A 22,086-nucleotide genomic window follows, 5' to 3' on the forward strand; every position below is an offset into this window, starting at 1 on the left:
CGATTTGAACCCCACACGACAAATGCAATCTCGCAGGGAAAGATTATTTGCCAGTAAAGCAATACCAATTTGAAATCGTGTGTGCCTTTTAGTTTTAGCGATTTTCATATCTTTTAACATAGCTGATATAGGAGGTCACGAAATAGCATAACGTAACGAAGTCAATATACCAACACGTCCGCCCGAAGATGTTTAATTCTTATTTAAGGGTCCTACCTTTTCCAACACACCTCACTCAGCTCTACTGGTAAATCTGATTACGTGAGCAGAGAGGGGATAAAATATTGACAGCCCAATATGTGCAATTCCCGATCATATTGACCGATTCAAACACGAATGATTTAATTTTTTCGCGCTTCGCGTGTTTACTCGAAATAAGGCTACGCACTAAACAGTAGACCTAATGTAGCTGATACGTAGCGGGAAAAAGCGCACAGGCTCAGTGAATTCTCCCCCAGAAGTTGGGTTTATCACCCTGTGGGGGCCCAAGACCAACGTTTTCTTGGCGGGGCTGACGAAGTGCTGTTACGGTCCTAGTGGGGAATGAAGGCTCGGAATAAATCTGAAGTGGGGAATGAAGACAATAAGGTTGGGAACCACTGGCTTAGAGGGAACAGTTACTGCGTTTCCATGCACGGCCGATGGGCCCATTTTCGAGAGACTCGGCCCACGAACGAAAGAATTGTGTTGCGCAAGCACACCCACGTCGGCCGACTCGTCGGCCATCGAGTGAATACTTCGGCTTAGCCGTTCTGCCATGCTTGCGCTGTGTCTTAGATTAGCAAATTGCTATTTGCTACTTACAATTAGAGGTCGACCGATATTGATTTTTACAGGCCAATACCGATACCGATATATCGGCACACTCACAAGGCCGATAACCGATATCATAGGCCGATATTAATATGGAAGGAGCAGAGAACAATTTCACCAAAAATAATATATATTAGGCAAGATGGCACTTGTTCATGCCGCAGAAAGCTGAACAACAAACGAGAAAACTGAAATTGAAAAGAATTGTTGCTCAATTGTGCACATTCGTTGAAAATTGGGATAACCCAAAAAGCAAAACATGATACAGATTGCAGATCAGTTCACAAAAGGTAAATTGTAATGCAGGAAGCATAGTTTCTCTGCATGCTCACCCAGTTAAACTCGTCCTGCAAGGGTAAATCTGTCATATATCACCCTTTGCGTCGTCGATTTCTTGAGATTGAGAACACGGAGCATTGAATCTCCAATATTTTTGTATTTTTTTTTTAATAAAAAATATCGGCCGCAATATCGGCCTTCATAGGCCGATATCGTTAATCGGGAAAGCTCTAAATATCGGCCTCGACAATCAGCCATTTCGATAATCGGTCGACCTCTACTTACAATACACTTTTCGTATCAAATTAACCATGGCTGCACTCCGGACGGATCTTGGACGCATTGTGAAACCAGGAATTTAATTATGATTGCAACGGAGATTAGTAGTACCGTTACTGCTACGAAGTGCCCGTAGGCTACCGAAATCTTCTGCGCGATCTGCTCCCATACGCTGCTGCCATAATTCGAGGGTTTGAGTTCTGGTGCATGGCTACAATATAAACTACCGTTTGATCACAAACTAGGTGAACTTATTCACATACCCCTGGTAAGCAAATCATCAACAGGACACTCGAAGTTCATGTCAGAATCATGACGACAAGTTATTATTCTGCGTTCGAAATTATCGGACCACGATATCCCATATCTATATCTCCCACATACTAGGATATGCCACCTAATTTTCAACTTTTTTCCATCTTATTTTATCTTCTGTTAGTTTTAAGCTAGTGGTTCATCATGAACATTTTAGATGTTGGATGAATTTAGGTCCACGGTCAAAGCGGGTTGTTTGATTGAATGACCGCTACAAGTCGTGTTATTCGTGTCTATCCATTCCTGCTTTTCGCAATCTTGTGAATATTATGAAATAAATAATGAGTAAGCCATAGACGTCATCGCGAACGCTTCGCCAACCTAGTTCGGCCAAGTCACGATCGGATTACGCCTGGTCATGGAAACACGGTCGACATGTACAACGCATGCGACATGGCCTTTCGGCCGTCCTTCGGCCGTGCATGGAAACAAAGTAACTGATAACCTGGTTTTATCGTTTCTGGATGAAGTATTGCATTTTCACAAACATTCTAGCTATTCCATATCAATCATTAAGCGGGTAGCAAGTTTAGTGCAAGCAGCACTCGAGCGAACTGAATGTAGCACAATCTGACAACTTTGTATATAAAGCGATAGGACGATGTAAAGAAAAGCACTGTGCGCTCCGGTGACCACGGTTGTGGTGCCGCATGGTGTTGCCATACTACATTTTATTAACGCCCATGCATTGCTACGGATTTGTAATTCTAATATCAGTTCATTTGGTTTTGGCCGTGGAGTAATTTTAAGGGGATTAGGATATCTTGTTGCTTGCTATGTTTTCATGTTTCCAGACACTTGCAGCGTCGAGCAGTCCGTGGCAAATTACACTTTCCCTCCAACACAGCCAGGCTTCGTGTCGTACTCTGAAGAGACATGTCCAAGTATGTATCATTTTTGCCTATGTTAGTACCGAATTCTCTCACTCACAAACCACTTGACTCTGGGGTTTCGAGATCAAATGAACAAACAGACCTACGATTGGACTCTATAACATGAATATATAAACGGTCGTATACTAGATGTGCAATAACTTTGCTGTTACTTCAATTTGATGCTTTGTTATGTAGACTAATAACTAAGAATGTCATGGATAAAAAAATCACATAGCAACGTTACCAATTAACAAAAAGTCGATCTAAAATCTCGGAATCAGTCCCATATCCTAACCGAACATATCTTATTTAATTTTACAGTCGGCTTAGCTTAGGGTTACCATATTTTCGTGAAGCAAATTCCGGACACTCTTTAGCGCCCACTAGCGGATTTTAAAATGAGGTGTAACACATTGAGCATTAATATGACGTCACACTGGCAAAGCATTGCTCATCGACTGTATACACTATACACTGTATACAGGTATGGAGTGGAACATAGGTCATGAATTGGGCCATCTGTAATGTGAGCTCTGGTGATTGCTACTTGCTAGGGTCTGCAATAGATTACTCATTTTTACTCCCCCCTTCCGCCCAAAAAAGCACTGATCTTGGGCCCACCATAGGGTAGTCGATGTAACTTGTTGGGCACTTAGTATATGCATTTGGCTGTTAAATTTTATGTACGAATTCTGTCAATATTATTGATTCTTTCATATATTAGGCCACTATAAAATGCACCAACAGGTTGCACATCCAGTGATTTCCAACTTTTTATGGGCGTGATCTCATTTCCCACTTGAAAATGTTCCGTGGCAAAGCTCAAAACTTGATAAGCTGATTACTAAAAAAAATCCAGCTTGCCCGAACTTACTCACGGTCTGGGAAGCTGATTACATTCAACATCATCGAGATCCCCAGATAAAGGCGAACGACCGCAAGATTTGAAACCGATGTCTGTGACTGAAGCATCCGATCGGCCTTAACCAACTCTAGGAATATACCGTTATATTCAGTGATGGTTTTTCTATTTATTTTGATTGCATTTTGGCAAGGATGGTGCCTGGTGCCCCTACTAATATCAATATACGTTGCATTACCTCACGCGCGGCGCGAAGAACAATTTTGAATAGAATAAATCTGCTTGAAAACAATATTGTTCATGTTGATTTACGAAAAACGTTTGAGTCTGCTTCAAGCCGCCGAAATTCCGGACATTTAGGCATATTTTGGAAATTCCTCCCGGACGCAGATTTTTCAGTGAAATTCCGGACATGTCCGGGAAATTCCGGACGTATGGCAACCCTAGCTTAGCTCAAACATTCATTCACGCAAAAGAGGCGTGGGAAGACAGTGGATAATCACATTATCATCTTCCACCTTCCTTTCCAGACAACGAGAACGTAACTGCTGTCTCGATAACCTGTACCCATGATGACTTCTACAACGCGAGCACCATACGAAATTCTTCATGTGAATCAATAGAAGATATATTACAGGAGGTAATGGTGGTGAAAGTCAAATCAATTTGTGTCGCGTTTTATAATTACTGTCAGGCTCAAGATTGTAACTAAGTTCCCAGTTTGATGGCGCCTTTTTGTGTATTGATCGCAATCTAACAAATCTGAATACGCTATTCTTGTCTAGAGGATGTACAGTGTACACCAAGTGATTGGTTGCGTATTGCATGCAAAGTTTGATTGCTCGGCACAGCAAGCTACACTCTCTTCCTTGCCTGTGCTTTGTTGCTCAGCCGCTTTTTTGTTTCTGGTTATAAATACGGCATGAAGCAGGGATAAGACGATTTTTCATTAAAACATCCAAATCCAAATATTCTATCATGTCGAAATCCGTTGTGGCTGAATTCCTTCAAATGTTGCACACAAATTGAAAATTAATAGCAATGTCAAGTCCTGATCCAAATTTAACTTGGAACTCTACATCGAATGTTTGTGTCCTGTCTTTTTCAGAAATACACCAACGAGACATTGGAAAGACTGGAATTCGCCACTGCGAAGGTGTCGACTTTGAACGAAGAATTGGTCGAGGACGTGGTGGATCTACTGAAGAATATATCTGGCAACGAAGAAACAGTGGTGGGGTATACAGAGCTCTGTTTAGGTTGTGCAATACAAGTAAACACGTAATGGGTAAAGTGTTACAAACAAACTGGGATATCTAGAACTAGATATATGAACAATATAGCTGGTGACAAAGTACATTTTTTCGGAGTACTGAAGCAGGATGCGCTCACTTTCGCTAGTAAGCGTGTCCATAGATTTGTTCCACTTCCACTCCATGGTTCTTCATATAACCCCCTTACTTGGGTAAAATCAAAAGTATAGCTTGGATGTATGCTTGCGCCACTTTTAGAGTAAAATTGTTGAAACAAACCAGTTATATAGATCATTGTAGGTGAAACGACTAGCATTTCGAAAATTCATCATAATGATTCACCTCTTATCATCAACAATACTAGAAGTATACGGTCTCTTGACCGTACCAAGTTTTTTGAAGAAAATATTTTCGAGTACTTTTAGGGCCCCTTTATTTTCTGCATCCACTTGATTTAGTTCGGGGATATCTTTGAAATCGCTACCTACAGTTTGAAATGAGTAGAAATGTACGTTTATTATACATATCAGGAATGGGCAGACCTGCTTCATTCGCGATCCGCATATCGAAAATCATTTTTAAATGAGTAACAACACATAAATTCGAAAATACGAATTTATTCCGTCACTGTGAAATGTAAGCCATCAAATGAAGTTTAATATTGTGTGGTAATACTATTCGTATCCACCTGGGATACACGACTTTTGCAATCAGGCTGATACGACGTCAAAACTGTTTGGTGCAGTTCCTTCAAGTGCTGATGAGCAATTGAGGAATATTTCAGCTCGGCACTCTTATTACTCCGTAAATCTTTCTTAGCCGGGTAACTCGTGGCAATGTTCTGGTGTTCGGTTTCGTACTGACGCTTCAAGTCACTAGCTTTGTAATTATTGAGCGAAGCTTGACAGATAAAAGGCGAAAATGCTCACCTCCATTATCTGTATTTTCCTGTTCATACTTTCATTTCTTACAATTATCGTTCAATGACATTTTCTTGGCCAAACTCTACAGTTATTGCTAGTCTTAAAAACACAAATGGAAAAGTCCTATTCACCATTGTTAGCTCTGAAATGATCGTGACCTCCGCTACCGTCCATCCAGTTGATTCTTGATCACAATGAATTATCATTGATTGATGACCAGGCACCATTGTTGCGAGTGAAACATCTATTAAGCTCGATTCAAGAGTTAAATTGCCAAGTTCTCTAACCCTGCACTGCCACCCGCACCCATAAATTTTAAAAGTGTTACGTTAACCATATGGGAAGAAACACCATGAAAACAATACGCCTCGGCGTCCGTCAAATGGATTAGGACAGGGGCGGCCAACCCGTGGAGCGCGGTCCAAATGTGATCCGCGAGAAGGTTTTGAATTGCCCGCGAGGTAATTCTCGAAATTAGGTAAAATTAAAATAAATTCTTAAGTATTTTTTGTGAACTTGCAGGGACTGCTCGCGATGAATGTTGATGAATTTTCCGACGCATTGTCCTCGCCAAGGACCAGCCACATTTTCTTAGATCTTCGTATGTGATCATAAAGTAAAATATTTCGTGGCAAACCTATTTGACCTGTTCTTTCTTTTAGCACTGCGTGCAATTTATTGTCAGTCGATTCTTGCTTGTTTGGTACCTCCACCTGTAAATTACAAATTCACCTAATTTACTGATTTGAGTCCGACTATATTCGCAATTATGAGAGAATATGTGACTTCGCGTCTGCACTCGCAGAAAAATCGTCGGCGATGAAACCATTGTACAAAATTTTTAACTCATCTTCGCCGAAACCTTCGATATTTATTGGGCCAAGCTCCGGATAACCCTGTCTTTGCCAAATGAGCCCAGCGGTAAACAGAGACTACCCGCAATGTGTGCAAGTAACGTTATTATTGACCGAATTAAGTCAACTTAGAAAAAATTTTTGCACTTGGCGCGGTTAGGAGAAGGTCGCACACTGACTTGATGAAATAATTGTTATCAATTTCGATACCTATTCCGGTTCTCTCCTATAGGACGACTAAAACATGTCATCAACACTCATGTGGCCCTTTGGCCGAAAAGGTTGGCCACCCCTGGATTAGGACCTCAAATTTAAACGACAGTGAATCAGCCAAGCTCCTGATTTGAGTATGGCTGAGGCACTGTCGTGCTTGACGGGGGTTATTGAACTTCTAGCTTGCACGCCATCGCATCATAAATAACATTGGGATGCTGATAATCAATCATATATAGCTCTTTGTTAAGCAAATTAAAGAGCGAACCAAACGAGAAATGGTTTCATAACAGGTATTTTAAATCACTTCGTTACATTTTGCGTCATACTTGATAATAGTTGCTGTAAAAAGTGGCATGGAAAATAGAAAAAGTTGCAGGAAGATGTAAAATAAAATTTCTTTCCAACAGCTTGGAACACCATCCTACATAAATTCTTAGTATTTAGGAAACTCCCGGAAGCTGCAAAAAAACGTTGCAAACACTTTCCTTAATAATCATTAAAGAGCCGCAAGCCTATTACCAAAGGCTCTCGAGCCGCAGTTTGCATACCCCTGCTATAAATAGACTGCTTGTGTACCAGCGTTGACCGCTATGATCACTTCTGGTATTGAGTTGCGGACGTGAAATTGTATAGCGTACTCCATTGTTCGTGGCAGAAGCGCAATTGTAGGCTTGACTGGTAATAATATACCGATTGAGAGAGAAGATTGAGGCTCGTTCCTAATATTACCTAATATATTTTGAAAAGGATTGCTGTAGTCCTACATAATGTATATCTTCTATTTCAGTTTACGAAGGAGCAAATAAGTGAAGCAACGGCAATTGTGGCCCATCTCACGGAGCATTACGTAGAAACAACAGTTGAAAGTAGGCCTGTGCTCTATACCGTGCATTTTTAGCGAATCTGAGTTGTGGTACTAAATTGCCATTTGGTATTTTTAGCGACAGAACGAGCTACTGAAAAGCAAGACTTGGTGCAGTCGATAACGAGGATTTCACGGAAACTCGCATCTGAAAACACCCCAACAATCACTATATCGAAGCAAAATATAAATGTCGAGGTTGGTGTAGCGGTGCTTGCGATACCCTGCTCAGTTTTATTCAAAGAGTCGACCGAATTACAATACATCTATCAATCGTTCGCACTCACAAACTGAACGGAACTAATGAGCTCATATGGTGTGCACTATGCAGTAGGAGTCTGATACTGCTAACTGTCTTGTAGTCGAGACGTGAGTTTATGTGCGCTCATTTACTCAGGTGAGCGACATTGGCGAAGAGGACGATGATGCTGCCCCATCTGATTACACATTCGAAGCGAGTTTTTACGAAAATAAAAGTACAACAATCAAATCCGTGAAACCCGTAAAAATTTCAATTCCAGCCGAAACTCTAAATCAAGCGAGAGATCAGATCGAAACGGGGTTGAGAATTGTGTCTGTCGCGTTTCGGTCGAGTACTCTCTTTCCATCAAACAGAACGACGGATTGGGTAAGTTTGTACAATGTATGATTGCAGGTTTGTTTGTTAAGTGTTCATGGTATTTAAACTACATTGGTCATTTTACACCAGGCCGATTTTCTTTATTTTTAATCCGTATTTACCGACTAGTAGCTCGACCCACTTCTAGGCTTTTATAAGGCACTGCTTACGTGGATCACGTTGCGCTGAGCTAGATAAACCTCCAACATTTAAGTAGGAATTCAGGAGTCGACATCGGATGGACTCGCATCCACAATCCACTAGCACTGTAGTTGTGAATTATACAACTACGCTATCTCGCCACCTCAATAATTTGCGGTGGTTATTGTAGCGAATTACTTCTACTTTTTTGCAAAGCCTGTGTACGATACGCATACTGATATTTTTCGATCAATATTCTTTCAGACGACTTAACCTATGCTTCATCATTCATCAAATTGAACTATTTACTTTGTTTTGAAGAGCAAAAAGTTGGTTTTGAAGACGCTTGTATCATTTTACGAGTATATTTGTCACAATAACAGGGTAAAACAGCCCGGTACATAGTCATAAGTTGTTGTTGTTGTTGTTTGTGATATTCATGGTGTTTGTCGATTACTATGGTCATTTACACCAGGCCGATATTCCTGATTTTTTATTCCGTATATGCCGAGATGTAGCATGGCCCACTTCGATACGCTTGCACGGATCACATTGGGGGGTAGCCGTAAGTCGTTTTAAGTAAACCCGCGAGGGTGCATATTTCGATATGTATATATTTACAGAATTTAAATTTGTATATCGCTGATATTTCTTTACCAAAATTTACATCCGTCAATTAATAAAATATATCCGCACTCTCTCTCTCTCTTTTTCTCTTTCTCTCGGTACATCAGTCAATCTCTCTCTCTCTCTGCCCCCTCTCTCCACCTCTATATATATTTAAGTATTGAATCCCTAAGTTGTGACCTCATGCCATTCACTTTATGTTATTTTATTCATTTTTACCTATAGCGGTGATAAAAATATTTGTTGTTATTGTTAAATTTTTTCCGCAGGTCATAGCGACTACCCTCGGAAGTGCAACAAAAACTTTGGAAGGCATTGATCTCGATGCTCCTGTCGAAATAGAATTCAATTACATCAAGGAAGAGGCGGGCGTGAAACGACCTAATAGTTTTACGGTGGGATGATTGCTGATTCTAAATAGGAAACCGCTTTTGACGTGAGAATATATGTCATTTAGAAAATCATCACGGAACTAGAATGTGTGTTCTGGGATTTCGAGATCGGAGATTGGTCGTCGAAAGGCTGTGCATTGCGTCCCGGATTGCCGGCTATTTGCGAGTGCGATCATCTGACGAATTTCGCGATACTAGTGGTGAGCAGTACTTTCAAGTTTTATAATTGTTCCTGATAAAATGCCGGTAGCCGAAAACGAGAAACTGTAGACAGTGTTTCGATGAATTTTCGGAGTCGACGCAATTTTGCAACAATCTTTGAAGTTTCTTGAAATGATTTGACTCCGACTACTTCAAAGTCGCAATAAATGTTTTCAAATGTTACTGCAAAGTGCTGTCGCAGTTATAGAAGTTATCAAGATTTTCACAAAGGCAGAATTAGCTTCTGTGAGTGCATCTTTTTAATTCGGAGAAATACACAGAATAAATTTTCTAATTATAATAGCTAAAAATAGAAGAAACGTACAATTTTATTGGTAGATTTGCAGGAATGTTGGAGCCAGAGTTGTATACATCCCTTGTGAGAACATGTAATTAAGAGTCTTAACCGTGTGGCTTCAACATGGCTTATGATACCCAACTACGTGCTGCCCTAAATATTTGAATATACACTCCTTCCTTCCATCAGTTCTATCAGTGACTCTGATCACGTATGCAATATATGCAAGTAACAATTTATCGACCAATTTCATTCATTAACTTCGGAGCACATACCGTTCACATGACTAGGAATTAAATGTACCAATCACTGATTAATCCGTGAATGGAGCAAACCACCTTAGTTCGCTTCGGAAATTACATGTGTTTGTGTGTGTAAATGTGACTTATGTGCACAAAGATGATGAAATTACCCGCAGAAGAATCAGGAGCTGGAGAGCTACAAAGCGGTGTTACGGATCTGCTTAAGACCGACACGTCTATTCCCCCTGAACTCAGCAAATATTTTGACCCCCAATTATTTTTTGCCGTCGACACTTTGCTTTCTGTGCTTACCACACGCTCGTCAACGTGGAACAAGGAAATCAAATTTCTGAGTAGTCTGACCACGACATCTAGGATGTCAATGACAACAAGGTCATCACTTCCGTGCAGTCCACGGCCACGTTTGCAATTGATTCTTAAAATGCTAGATGATGTCTACATAAAGGTCGACAATAGTCGGGTGCCCCGCGCAATCATTGGAAAACCGCATATGACTATTTGTCCAAAATTTTTGACGGCTAGGTTGACTATCTGCGGTGTCGTCTTCGTACGAAGTTTATTTAGAAATTTTATTGGGAATCATATAATAGAGATTGTCGATTAAAAATTAAGACAGAACCGCATTCAATTAGTTACCTACCTGATTATGAAATATGAATGCGTGGATAGACTATTCTAATTCATTCCTGCATAACTTTTTTCCCGTTGTTCTTAAAATCAAAATGTAAGAAAATAGTGACACATGTACTAATAATACCTGAATAAGTGTCGAACCCGCACCAACTCCATACTTTATCGATGCGCACGAATAAAAAATACAATCACATGAACATCACCTAAAAGACCCACCAAGGTACCGTCCAGTAGAGCAATCGAACTAATGATAAGGATTAGGAGGTAACGAAAACATTACAAGTTCTAGCCGATGGTATTTGCAATAAATTGCAAAAATGTCTTGACATTTCACCACGAGTTCTTTCCAAATCCGCTACGTTCATCATTTTTAAAAACGATTCGCGTTTGCAGAGTCGGTCCGAAATTGCCGTGGATGTGGCTCTGAGCGTTGTGACTTACATCGGGTCCGGACTCTCGATTGCAGGCCTAATTTTCACTTTCATCATAATTTGCCTGTCCAGGTAAGCCAGCTTCATAGGGAGCACTGATTTTATACGTAATTTAATTAGGTGACTGGTTTGCACTTCGCATAGGCGGCAACGTATTCAGTAATTGGTGTATAGGTAGGAGCAGAATACTGTGGTAATTTTAAACACAAACGTGAACGCAAGCCATGTAAAAAATATTCATGTATTATAATTTCATTGTCGCATCAAGACGATGCATATAATTATTATTGATTTTTTTTGCAATATAATGAATATCTTACAGGCCGTTTGAAAATTAATCGATTAACTTATATTGTTGATGAGACTATCATCATCAGACAGGCCGGATAACCGCCGAGATCACCGATACCGATATTTGTACTCAGACATATAGTGGCCAGGCTTCAACTAATACGCCAATATCGCCATATTTTAAATTTTGGACGGTCGAGAGTGTAAAACAACATTTTATTTTCGAATTCTGTTGATCGACAAAGTAGTGGAGTCTGTTTCACAAAGAACTTGATCATAGTCGTTCAATAGATCTTACCTTGGATGTATTTCCTGGGGCTTGCTCGCATTCTGGGTGTTATATGGAACCTTTCCGCGCCCGAGTAATATATGTTGCCAGGCCCAGTAAAATATCTGTTCGTACCGACTTACGCGGTATTAAAGAAAACAGTGCGACTGACATATCTGATGTTAGCTAGTAGAACTCACAAATGTATAATATCCAGCATATGTATTTGTCCTAAAATTAAATTCTTCCCGTGCTGCATATGTTGAGCTGAAGGCGTGTCACTTACTTCTCTAACAGGTAACCAAATTTGGATATGGAGTAGCCTATCAACTATTTTATAATTTCAGCAACAGCCGCAAGAGATACCAAATGCAGATCATTGCCAATATCTGCGTCTGTTTGGCCGTCGCACTTACAATGTTTGTTGCTGGAGTGGATTCACAGGTTTCTTTTATACACATTCTGATGTTTTTAATTATATTGTGACCATTTGTACCATGTCCGTACGAACATTTAGTTCGCAAATCCTACACTATTCACGTTTACTACGAAGTGGTTAAGCTGCTTGTAAAACGTTCCCTATACACAGCTTCTGTAATGAAAAGCAGTCGAAAGTATACTCATACGTGACTCGTTAGATTTTATTGGAGGTTAAGTTGAAGTCAACTCACAGCAGAAATTATTTAGGAATTCATATATCGTGCTAATCCGTCCTCAATAATGTTTGCATTAAATTTGTCAATCCGATCACTTTCTCCTTTGTGCGACAAGCGACCAGGCTCTATATCAGGGGTCACCAACACGCGGCCCGCGGGCCGCATGCGGCCCGCGAGGTCATATTTTGCGGCCCGCGGCCCGATTTGGAGAAATTTTGAAAGAACGCTCAGCGAACCATTTCGAAATGCCGAAATTGATTTCAGTTTAAACATATTGTTGTTGTTGTTCAAAGTAAGCCATTCTACTGTGCCCAATATCACTATTCCTTCGGTTCGGCATGGTAATATCATTCTATGGAGGAATAATTTGCTGATATGAATGCGCATATGGCCTTGGCGTGCAATGGCCAGCCACTGCCAGTACTGGGAGGCTTGATAAACGACTTCGGGCTCTACAAGAGACCATGCTTTACGAGTAGATAGTTTTCCAGCAAATTGGCTACCTTGTCTATAGCCAACCCCAATTCTTTAATCCTGGAGCGGCCAATCTGCGACAGTAGAAGAGAAATTATGCGGGCGTCGACACTCAATTCAATTAGGACGTGTTGGCGACTGTCAATATTATGCAAATTGAATGTACGAATTGACTCCCTAATTATTGAGAGGTTTGAATTATTCTTGAAATTTTCTTCGCGCTGCGCGCGCGTCAATGTGGGTTGATTTTTGATATTAACATAGCAGTGTCCATTGTAATCTGAGTCCCACAGTACAGATGCGAACAGCAGAGAAAAATCATGTGCCCAATAAAGAAATATCAATTTTTAATCGTGTTCTCCTCATCCCGAATTAATTTTTTTCTGGTAGGCCTGCGTTTGGGCGAATCCAATATATTTCCGCTATAACGACAATTCTAATGGGAGGTCAAGAAATAACTGTATGCAACATAGGAGACTAATGAGAATTTGCCCACCCAAAGACGCACCACAGCATTAATAACTTCTCTAAGTTTTTGAAGACTCCCCCTGCATAAACTCTACCGGTGAATCTGATCACATGGGCCGAGAAAAGATGAATTTTGATAGTAATGTGTGAAACAATACTAATAATACAATGACGAAATCCACTCATGAACATGAAAAAATTTTCGCGCTTCGCGCGACTACAGTATGCGAATCCCTGTTGCTCATCTTCACAACATGACTATATTCACGATCTCGCTGCCCATAGCAAGCCGATATGAGTATATAGATTTGTCCGGAGTGTACCAGCAATGGACATGGTGAGTTTAACGTAGATATTTGGCCCCAGCTTGTTTATTACCACCATGCACCGGAATACGGCCGCGGGCTACATGAGTATTCGAAATGCGGCCGTGAATAGCAAAAAGGCTGGCCACCCCTGATTTGGTTGCTACAGAGAGTTGTCAGGTATCGTGCGCAGCTCATAGTTAAAAATATAATGAAATTGATGAGCATGATTTTTTTTTTGTATTTGTGTTTGTTCAATCAAATATTATTCATTTTGTGGTGACTATGCCCACGCCCATGTAAGAGAGCACAGCATTGTACTTACGTAGAGTTATCACACGTGATTGATAAGCTGCGTTGGCTATGTTAATCTCGATATTGACGTCATGCGGCCCGCGGCCTCTGCGAATTTTGAAAAGTGACCCGCGACCCATTTTGAGTTGGCGACCCCTGCTCTATATCATATATTGTCCGGCCGTGAACAACTATAATAGGTCATGCGTCACCAACTCGCGGGCCGCATGTGACATGCAAAATATCTTTTTTGCGGCCCGATCCTAGGTTTCAATTTATCGATTTCGGAAAAAACATTTAATAATTTATAATGTATATTTATTTGTTGATAATAATAATTTCAGTTTTTGCAACGGTAAACAAGAAATAAAATCATCTCATTCGCTCATCCCGATTAACTTCTCAAAAGAGTAGGCTATAAAAAGGCATTGTCGGTAAAAGTAATGTGCTCTAAAGTCTAACTGGTAATCAGAGTGATAGCAATAAATCAGCTGGACGGGAGATGGGACAGACCCAAACAATGATCTAACCTCCACCAACTACGTAGTACAACCTTCTCTTATTGAGTGCTGCATGTTATTGAATATATTCAACGTATTTTACTGGAATACCACATTTTGACGGGGTGCCATTTCTTCAAAACCAGAGCCATGCAACAAATTTCAAGATGATATTCGTGATCAGCGACCCCAAATTAGCCAAGATTGACTTCTTAAATTGGCTGTTGAAGAGTGTTATGAACATAACTTGCTTGCGTTTCAGGTCGATACGTTACAGTGCACGATAATAACTACGTTTTTGCAATATTTCTTCCTGGCGACATGGTTTTGGACAGGTGTTTACACTTACACCATCTATCGAGATATTGTTCAGGTGAGAGGTAGTGTACAATACCAGCAAAAATATCTCTGCATTCAGTCGGCAAAACATATCTTTATATTTGAAAGCTGCATGGGTTCGTAGCTTATTATTCCGGGCAGAAGCATCGCGTCGCCACAAATCTTATAGGACGTTTTAAGCTGCTGCCTGGCTACACATTCCTGCAAGGCCATTGCTCTGTATGCCTTCTGCCGCTTTACAGCTTCCTAAATAGTAAGGTTTATGAAATCGCACCTAATATAGCACATTTACACAATATTTCGATAGCTTTCAATATCCGATCAAAATTTAGAATGGTTCGAAAGAAGGTGCAAATAGATGAAAACATCATGTCTTGACTTTATTGAAGAGGGGGTGCTGTGATAAATAAAATAGTGTACATCTTAACCCATGTTCAATTTGTTCATGCCACAAGGTTTTAACTGGTCACAAAACGGAACGCCGATGCTTAATAGTCCTTTTCCAGCAGATTGCAGAACCATAGTATCCCAACGACCACAAGCTATAGTATAATTAATACATTGGATGTCGTGAGCTTCAAGTAGGACTCTCAGAATTACGAATACAGTTAGTCAGAGGCCCGGAACGCCGTTTTGTGCGGCTCGCGAAAGCCTCAAGAAAATATATTGCGTACTAATAATTAAATTTTTTCGGCGACTAGGCTATGGTTTTTCTTGATATATTTACACATGAAAACTATAATTTGTAGTCTTACTATGTTTTTCAAAAGTCTCAGGTTGTAACACCACAGAAATTCAAAACGCAAATAACTTAATTCGACGGTTCAAAATTGGCAACTCCAGCAATTTTATTACTTTTTTTTACCGTATTTGGGACACTGATTCACGCTTGTGTTAGGTATAGATATGTCCTCGATATGTGTACAAGTATTTTATATTTATAATAATGATATATCCTAGTAGCCTATACATTGAAGCATTGTAGCATGGTTAGGATGTTGTCGGCATTGTCTGTCCTGCAGCTGAACCAAACGTAGAATCAGCAAATCTATGAACAGATCGTTCCTCACAAATATAAATTTACATCCACTTCTAAGAACAAGCACAGTTGCTTTTCATCCCAAATTGGGTATTGAAGATGACCAGTTTAAAAAATCTAGTCAATGTTTCTGACGCGTGTACGTTATCATTAAAAAAAACTCGATTTGTTTTAAATATATACATAGATATACCATCTCCACAATTCCCCGGTCCCTATATAATTACATAACAATATTGCGCTTAAGCTAATAATCCCAATTTATTATTGTGCGGCCCGCGGATGAAATCAGATATTGAATGCAGTCTGCAAGCTGAAATGTTTGCCCACCCCTGAGTCAGACTAATCTCTGTAAATCATACGTATTTTTTATTTTTTATTTTGAATGATATCATTTTCGCTGAATGTATTCATATGAAAATCAATAATGGTAACGACAGAAAATATCGGTTCTATCGCAAAAGATATGTTTATTGGCAGATTCGACCGATCGCGGTTTCAATTCTCGCACGGTGGGATGAAAACTTCGATGCTATAATTTATCTAAGAACGTACTCTCACTACTTGGCTCAAATCAATAGTTATAATTGAACAAATACACACTCAATTCCGATTCGACTTGACAAATCTATTTTCCATCTCAAGTAACCGGTAGCTTTATCTGACATTGATGTGTACCAGAGTCGTAGTTGAGTAGTTGATCACTCCTTGTTATCAAAAGTATATTTTAATGATAATTCAATCGCGCCACAACATGAAATCGTAGATTCAATCATTGTGTTATCCACTTGTGTCAATGAATAACTGGGGTTCCTCAACTGGAGTCCCCGTAACCCTTAGGGCTCCGTGAACTAGTTTTAGGGATCCGCTTACTGGTAATACGCCAACAAGAAACTACAAAAACAGATTGCCCTTGAGAATGCCGTGGCGTGTGGGACTGTGACCATATTGTCTAGTCATTATTTATCTTATTTCAGGCATACAATAGCATAAATTGAGTTGAGTTTGATGTGATCAAAAGTTAAAGGGTATGTTGTTAAAATCGTTTATGAACCATAGCATTTCTTCACACTTTCAATTCGCTGTTCAACTAGTTGACATACCTAATACGGCCATGACAGGTTATGGCATCATTGAAAAGCAAGTTCAAGATTCAATTTGCAGCATGTTTCGCGTATGGAGGTCCGCTCGTCATCGTCTTGCTTAACGCGGGCATAACGCTTGGCCATATCGACGGAAACGACGCAGGTTGGTCTATCATTCTTCTGCCTTGTGAGTATATTATAATGTTAATCACCAACCGCTGCATTTAGGCAACAAAACCTTGGAGTCGTCATACAGGGCTACGAATTTCTGTTGGCTGCGACATTTCTCGCTCTACTTTGGGTTTCTGCTGCCAGTCGCTTTACTGCTACTGTTCAACGTGATAGTTTTCTGCATCGTAATCCCGAAGATCAGCTGTAAAATGGCGCAGGTGAGCTCAACTGTATGATGGTCAATGATACTGTCGTGTTCCATCCTGTGAATAAGTATAGGCCTATTTTTACATCGCAATGTGGCTGGCGTTGTTCTTCAGCGCATGATATCAACTTTTCCGTCGTCATTTAAGATTCAATCTACTAAGAAGAAGAGGACTCTGCGACAGCACATTGCCACCGCAGTTTGTTTGGCGACTACTATGGGTCTCTCTTGGATTTTCGGATATGTGATGCTGGTTTCTGAAGATCCCTCATTTCTCACCGCAATGAGCTGGCTGTTCACTTTGACCAATTCATTTCAGGTAAAGCGAATATGTTTTTAAATTTTGAACCTTGCCTTGGAAGTTGATACCCGACTAATCTTTCATATTAATTTCATTTCAGTAGTATCTTCTTCAATTCTTAACAAACACCCAATTGCTTTTGATCACTAAACACATTTGCCTAATAATCGCATTAGCGAGTCGAATGTAAGCCAACTATGCTATTTGCAGCAGTTTATTGACTGGTCTAGTATGGCAATGTGGTATCCAGCATAGTGTAGAATATATATGTGCAGAGTTTTTGCGAATGTTGTGCCTTGTGAGCAATTTCTTCAAAAGTGTGCATATATGAAGAACAGATTTTCCGTTGAACATAATTCACGCGTGGGCATTTCCTCAACACTTTCAAGAATATATTTACTCTGAGAGTAGCGTTAAGCAGATCCATCGCGTGAAATGATGTTTGAAACTGTAAATACCCAATTTGTTGCGTTTTGTCAGTAAATTGCGTAACCTTCGTGAAGCATTTTTAAGAGGTGTTCTATATATACGCATAATTCGATTGAGCACGCAGTCGTAAAAGGTTTGACAGCCCTTGATGTAAGGACCGCGGTATTTTTGCTAGTATCATATTTTTGTTTTTGTGGTTTATCAAATAGAAACATACAATCCGTTTCTGATGAGAGTAATAAAGGGCGAATGTAGAGTTCTCTACATGCCTATAGTCAGCCTCGAAAAGCATGGCTTCTAATCTGGCAGTCTCGAGATTCAAGCATCTCCGGTTCCGCGGAAATTTTTTCACGTAATTGACCAATTAACTTAAATCATACTCCGTTGGTATTTGTGTTAATCACGGTGTTTTTCGATGACAATCGTCATTCACATCAGGTGAATATTCGTCATTGTGTTCCGTATGCATCTGCCGATTCGGAGCTGTAGCACGAACCTACCTCTAGGATTTTAAGACACCTCTTACACGGAATAGAGGCACAGTTAACGCGAGCATTTTCACGAGCCCATGACACATCTCATAGCGAAAAAGTGCATATTGACACCCAAATGGTGGTAAACACGAGAACAGAACATAACTTGTGGTAAATTGTGGTTATAAATCCTACGTGCATACCTTACTACGTCCTACGTGCATCATTTGATATATAACGTTGTGTAGCTTTTAAGTCTGAGGTAGGTTATGGTATCATGTCCCCTGTCCCGCGGGTGTATTGTATATTCAAAGGTGTATATCACGGGTAGTAGACGGGTGTTGAAAACACACTTCCTCGCTAAGAGTGTACTGTCTATCAATCTGTAATTACTGTGACCTATGAAGTATTGCTGTAATATTAATGTCCGTTGAAGCATTGGTAAATCACTGTCTTTCACCTATGCTCCATTCGGCGCTCCGTGAAAGTAACGCTGCTGCAATATATCAAAGCATCGCTTTTTGTCAGGGAGTCTTCATCTTCTACATCACTGTAATCAGAACAGGTGAATTGCGGAAGGCATACGCTCCTGTCGTTGGAAGATTCTCAACGATATCGGTGGTATCAACAGGACTTTCTTCGGTGGACGATAAAAGTGAAGCAGGCAAGTCAAAATAGTTCGAGTACGCATTTGACTGGTTGTTACAGAGAGATCACCTTGTCATCGGAAACACTGAATTCATGGTGACTGTAATGTCACCGATGCAGAAAGATATATTTCGATTCACGTAATTGATGATATGAAATGTCGCTTCGTCAGAGATACGATGAGCACACGTACAGATTAGTGGGAGTAAAATAGTGTTTAGGTTGTTTGGATGTGCTTTTTAAAAGTACTAGTAGAAATATTTTGTTTCCGGCCACGATCTGGATTTTTGTGACACGCATGGATGTGGCAGCCCACCCATTAGGGGTTTACCTATGATAATTGCTTATTGCTATTGTGGCAGCATAGTGTCCTGAATTCTCTGGATACAGCGAGACTGAACGGCGCACTGCATTTGGGTTACGTCATACTTTCCATTTGACAAGCCGGTCAAAAACGGCCGCAAAATTGCCTTTTGCTGAATGGAAAGCACCACGTAACCCAAATGCTGCCAATCCCGCTGTCAATCCCACTGTGTCCACACCATTTAGGACACTATGTTGCTGCTTCTGCTAGGGTCACCAACTGTCTGGTTTCGACCTCGTACAATGGACATTTGATGGACACAGGACAAAGCGGCTCCCCTCTTGTCTAAGCTTAGTGCCGCATAGGTGTATCATTAAAGCTCTCTGAAAACGATTGTTGTATCTTTTATCACTCGCAAAATCAGTGGGACATGTGCATGAAAACCGAATATTGTTAGCGTGTCACCTTTGTCTTTGTGCTTGATCGTTTTGTGTTTATTTTTATTTTTAAAATTGCTGAATTTTTCTAGATTGACCGGAGCTGGTTCGCAAGACAAATGGAGTTCTCGACCGTATCCACGCCGTGGTTTTCGCATTATTGCTTATGTGATAACCGACTTTGTGTCGTCGGCTTCAATTCCGTGTCTTACGTTTATACTGACTTTTTGGCCAAAATAAATCATGTACAGTAGAATAGATTGCAAAATGTATCGCTAAATATGTAATCATAATTAGTTATAGCTGATTTTCCGTCATTATGATTGATAATATTATTGATAATAATAATAAACTTATAACAAGTGCCTTTGCCTTGATCTGGTACTAGGGACTTCATGTAGAAAGAGAATCGAGCAATTCCCGAATCATGTGAGCGTATTCTGTACAACACCAAACAGTAGGGTTACCGTATCATACCATATCCATAAATGTTAGTTCACGGAAATTGAAAACAGTATTATAATATCTACTGCAAATGTTGTGTTGAGTTGAATAAAAAAGGACAATGCTTTCATTCCACTTCCGAATGACCAGCTCGAACCTATTTCACGACATTCAAGTTGATTTTCCCTTGACTCTGTCCATCATACTGCTGTAAAAGCTGCAGAGAAGGACGAATCGCCGAAAAGGCGGACATTTACGCGTCCTCGGAGGACATAGAATTCCTTAAAAGGAGGACTAATCCTCTAAAAAATAACGCATGGTAACCTTAACCAACACACGCGTGATTCCCCTGTCTTTCATTGATGCGCTTGATATGCCATCCATGGTAATCTCTCAATTCTGCATCCCAGTGGTTCTTAACCTATGATAAACCAAAGTATCCTTATACCAATCTGCAAGCCTTATGTGAACCCTATTTTTTTGCTGTCTTAGAAACGAATATGCCACGTTACACAGCTAACTGCACATCACATAAATTACTATAGAATACCGGTGCCAAATAAAAATAGTAAATCGACGATAGTGCTGAAAGAATGAAACCTTTGAAAATGAGTATCAAATAACAACTATAAATTATAATGACTATTTGTTGCAAATCAATGCCAATCTCCTGGTCCCTTTAAGAGACCACTTCAGAAATACCTCGCTTCACCTGGCATGTGTCTCGCAACAGTGTGACACGATATTTCTGATTTGTAAATGAGATAAAAAAAATAATTGAGACAGAATCGGCATTTCAAAAAGACGGGGTTTGGATTCGAGCCCTAACTTCTACTAGATACGCCACTGCACGCCACGTGAAACCATAACAATTGGTGTCTTCAGGAATGTAGGCCACCCGTGTCGCACGGATAAGTTTACGCATGATGTTTTGAAGAGCTTCTTGGAGGTACAGAACTTCAATATACAATTAAATAGTATATTCATATTGAAATGAACCCGAATATTTTCGGCTGACACTCGTCAGGGGTAATCGTCAGCAACTAGTAGAGAATTGGAAAGAACATTGTATATCAACAATCGTATCACAAAATATGACGTCACCAGCATGAAATTTCGAATGAGAGAACGTTCAATGTACTATTTTTAGGTGATACACGAACTCCTTTTGTTGACAGAGTTTTGGTTGGTGTATTTTGATAAAAGTTGATTCCAAGGCACACAAATGGAATTGTGAACGACCTCGACCTACGATTCGAAATCGGTCGTCTCGATAATTATTCGCACAAATCGGATTATCCAACAGATGTTTGCCGATGGCAGAATTATTGGGTTCATTTCAATATGAATATACTATTTAATTGCATGATGTTTTGGTGAGTTAGCTTCAGACGAAAATGCTGTGGCGTGTCATGTTACGTTACGCTCTGAAAACTGATCAAGGATACTGGAGAAGGTAGTTATGCCAAGAAATGGAAAGGATACAGCCACACATGAACTTGCTCAACCTAAGCTGTCGCAAGTTGAGTAGGATTACCAGTTGGTCGGTCGATAGCGTACAAGGTCCTAAATCCAGAATTGCTCGCACATCGGGAAGATGAACGCCACTAATAGGGGTAAACGATTTCAATCGACCTACGGAAATACCAGTAATTATTCAAACGTGGTAGGGACTAATGTTATCTTCGAGCATGGTATCATTTGACACTGATAGACTCGGTGCTGAGTGGATATTGCTTCCTGAGATTCCGAATCCGCCCGACAGCTCGAGTCTCTATCCGTCCGAATCCGAACAATCTCAACCACAACCCACGCGAAT

The 22,086-nt window shown here is 40.2% G+C and overlaps 1 protein-coding gene across 1 annotated transcript in view; it reads left to right on the top strand.

The window, feature by feature from the left end:
• Positions 1-20,275, top strand: part of LOC145442056 (uncharacterized) — a 203,769-nt gene extending 183,494 nt beyond the window's left edge. Inside the window, exons 9-24 of the mRNA XM_080320050.1 lie at positions 2,481-2,570; positions 3,954-4,063; positions 4,532-4,657; positions 7,457-7,535; positions 7,611-7,729; positions 7,929-8,159; positions 9,188-9,313; positions 9,376-9,510; positions 11,099-11,208; positions 12,043-12,139; positions 14,655-14,765; positions 16,892-17,018; positions 17,084-17,244; positions 17,380-17,550; positions 18,963-19,098; positions 19,916-20,275. Coding sequence (XP_080176176.1) covers positions 2,481-2,570; positions 3,954-4,063; positions 4,532-4,657; positions 7,457-7,535; positions 7,611-7,729; positions 7,929-8,159; positions 9,188-9,313; positions 9,376-9,510; positions 11,099-11,208; positions 12,043-12,139; positions 14,655-14,765; positions 16,892-17,018; positions 17,084-17,244; positions 17,380-17,550; positions 18,963-19,098; positions 19,916-19,920 — 1,934 coding nt within the window. The 3' untranslated portion in view covers positions 19,921-20,275. The remainder of the gene's footprint in view (positions 1-2,480; positions 2,571-3,953; positions 4,064-4,531; positions 4,658-7,456; positions 7,536-7,610; positions 7,730-7,928; positions 8,160-9,187; positions 9,314-9,375; positions 9,511-11,098; positions 11,209-12,042; positions 12,140-14,654; positions 14,766-16,891; positions 17,019-17,083; positions 17,245-17,379; positions 17,551-18,962; positions 19,099-19,915) is intronic.
• The last annotated feature ends 1,811 nt before the right edge of the window (positions 20,276-22,086 follow it).

Source organism: Botryllus schlosseri, chromosome 6 (assembly GCF_051294905.1).
Source record: "Botryllus schlosseri isolate E-star chromosome 6, Bs_hap1, whole genome shotgun sequence".
Taxonomy (NCBI): Eukaryota; Metazoa; Chordata; class Ascidiacea; order Stolidobranchia; family Styelidae; genus Botryllus; species Botryllus schlosseri.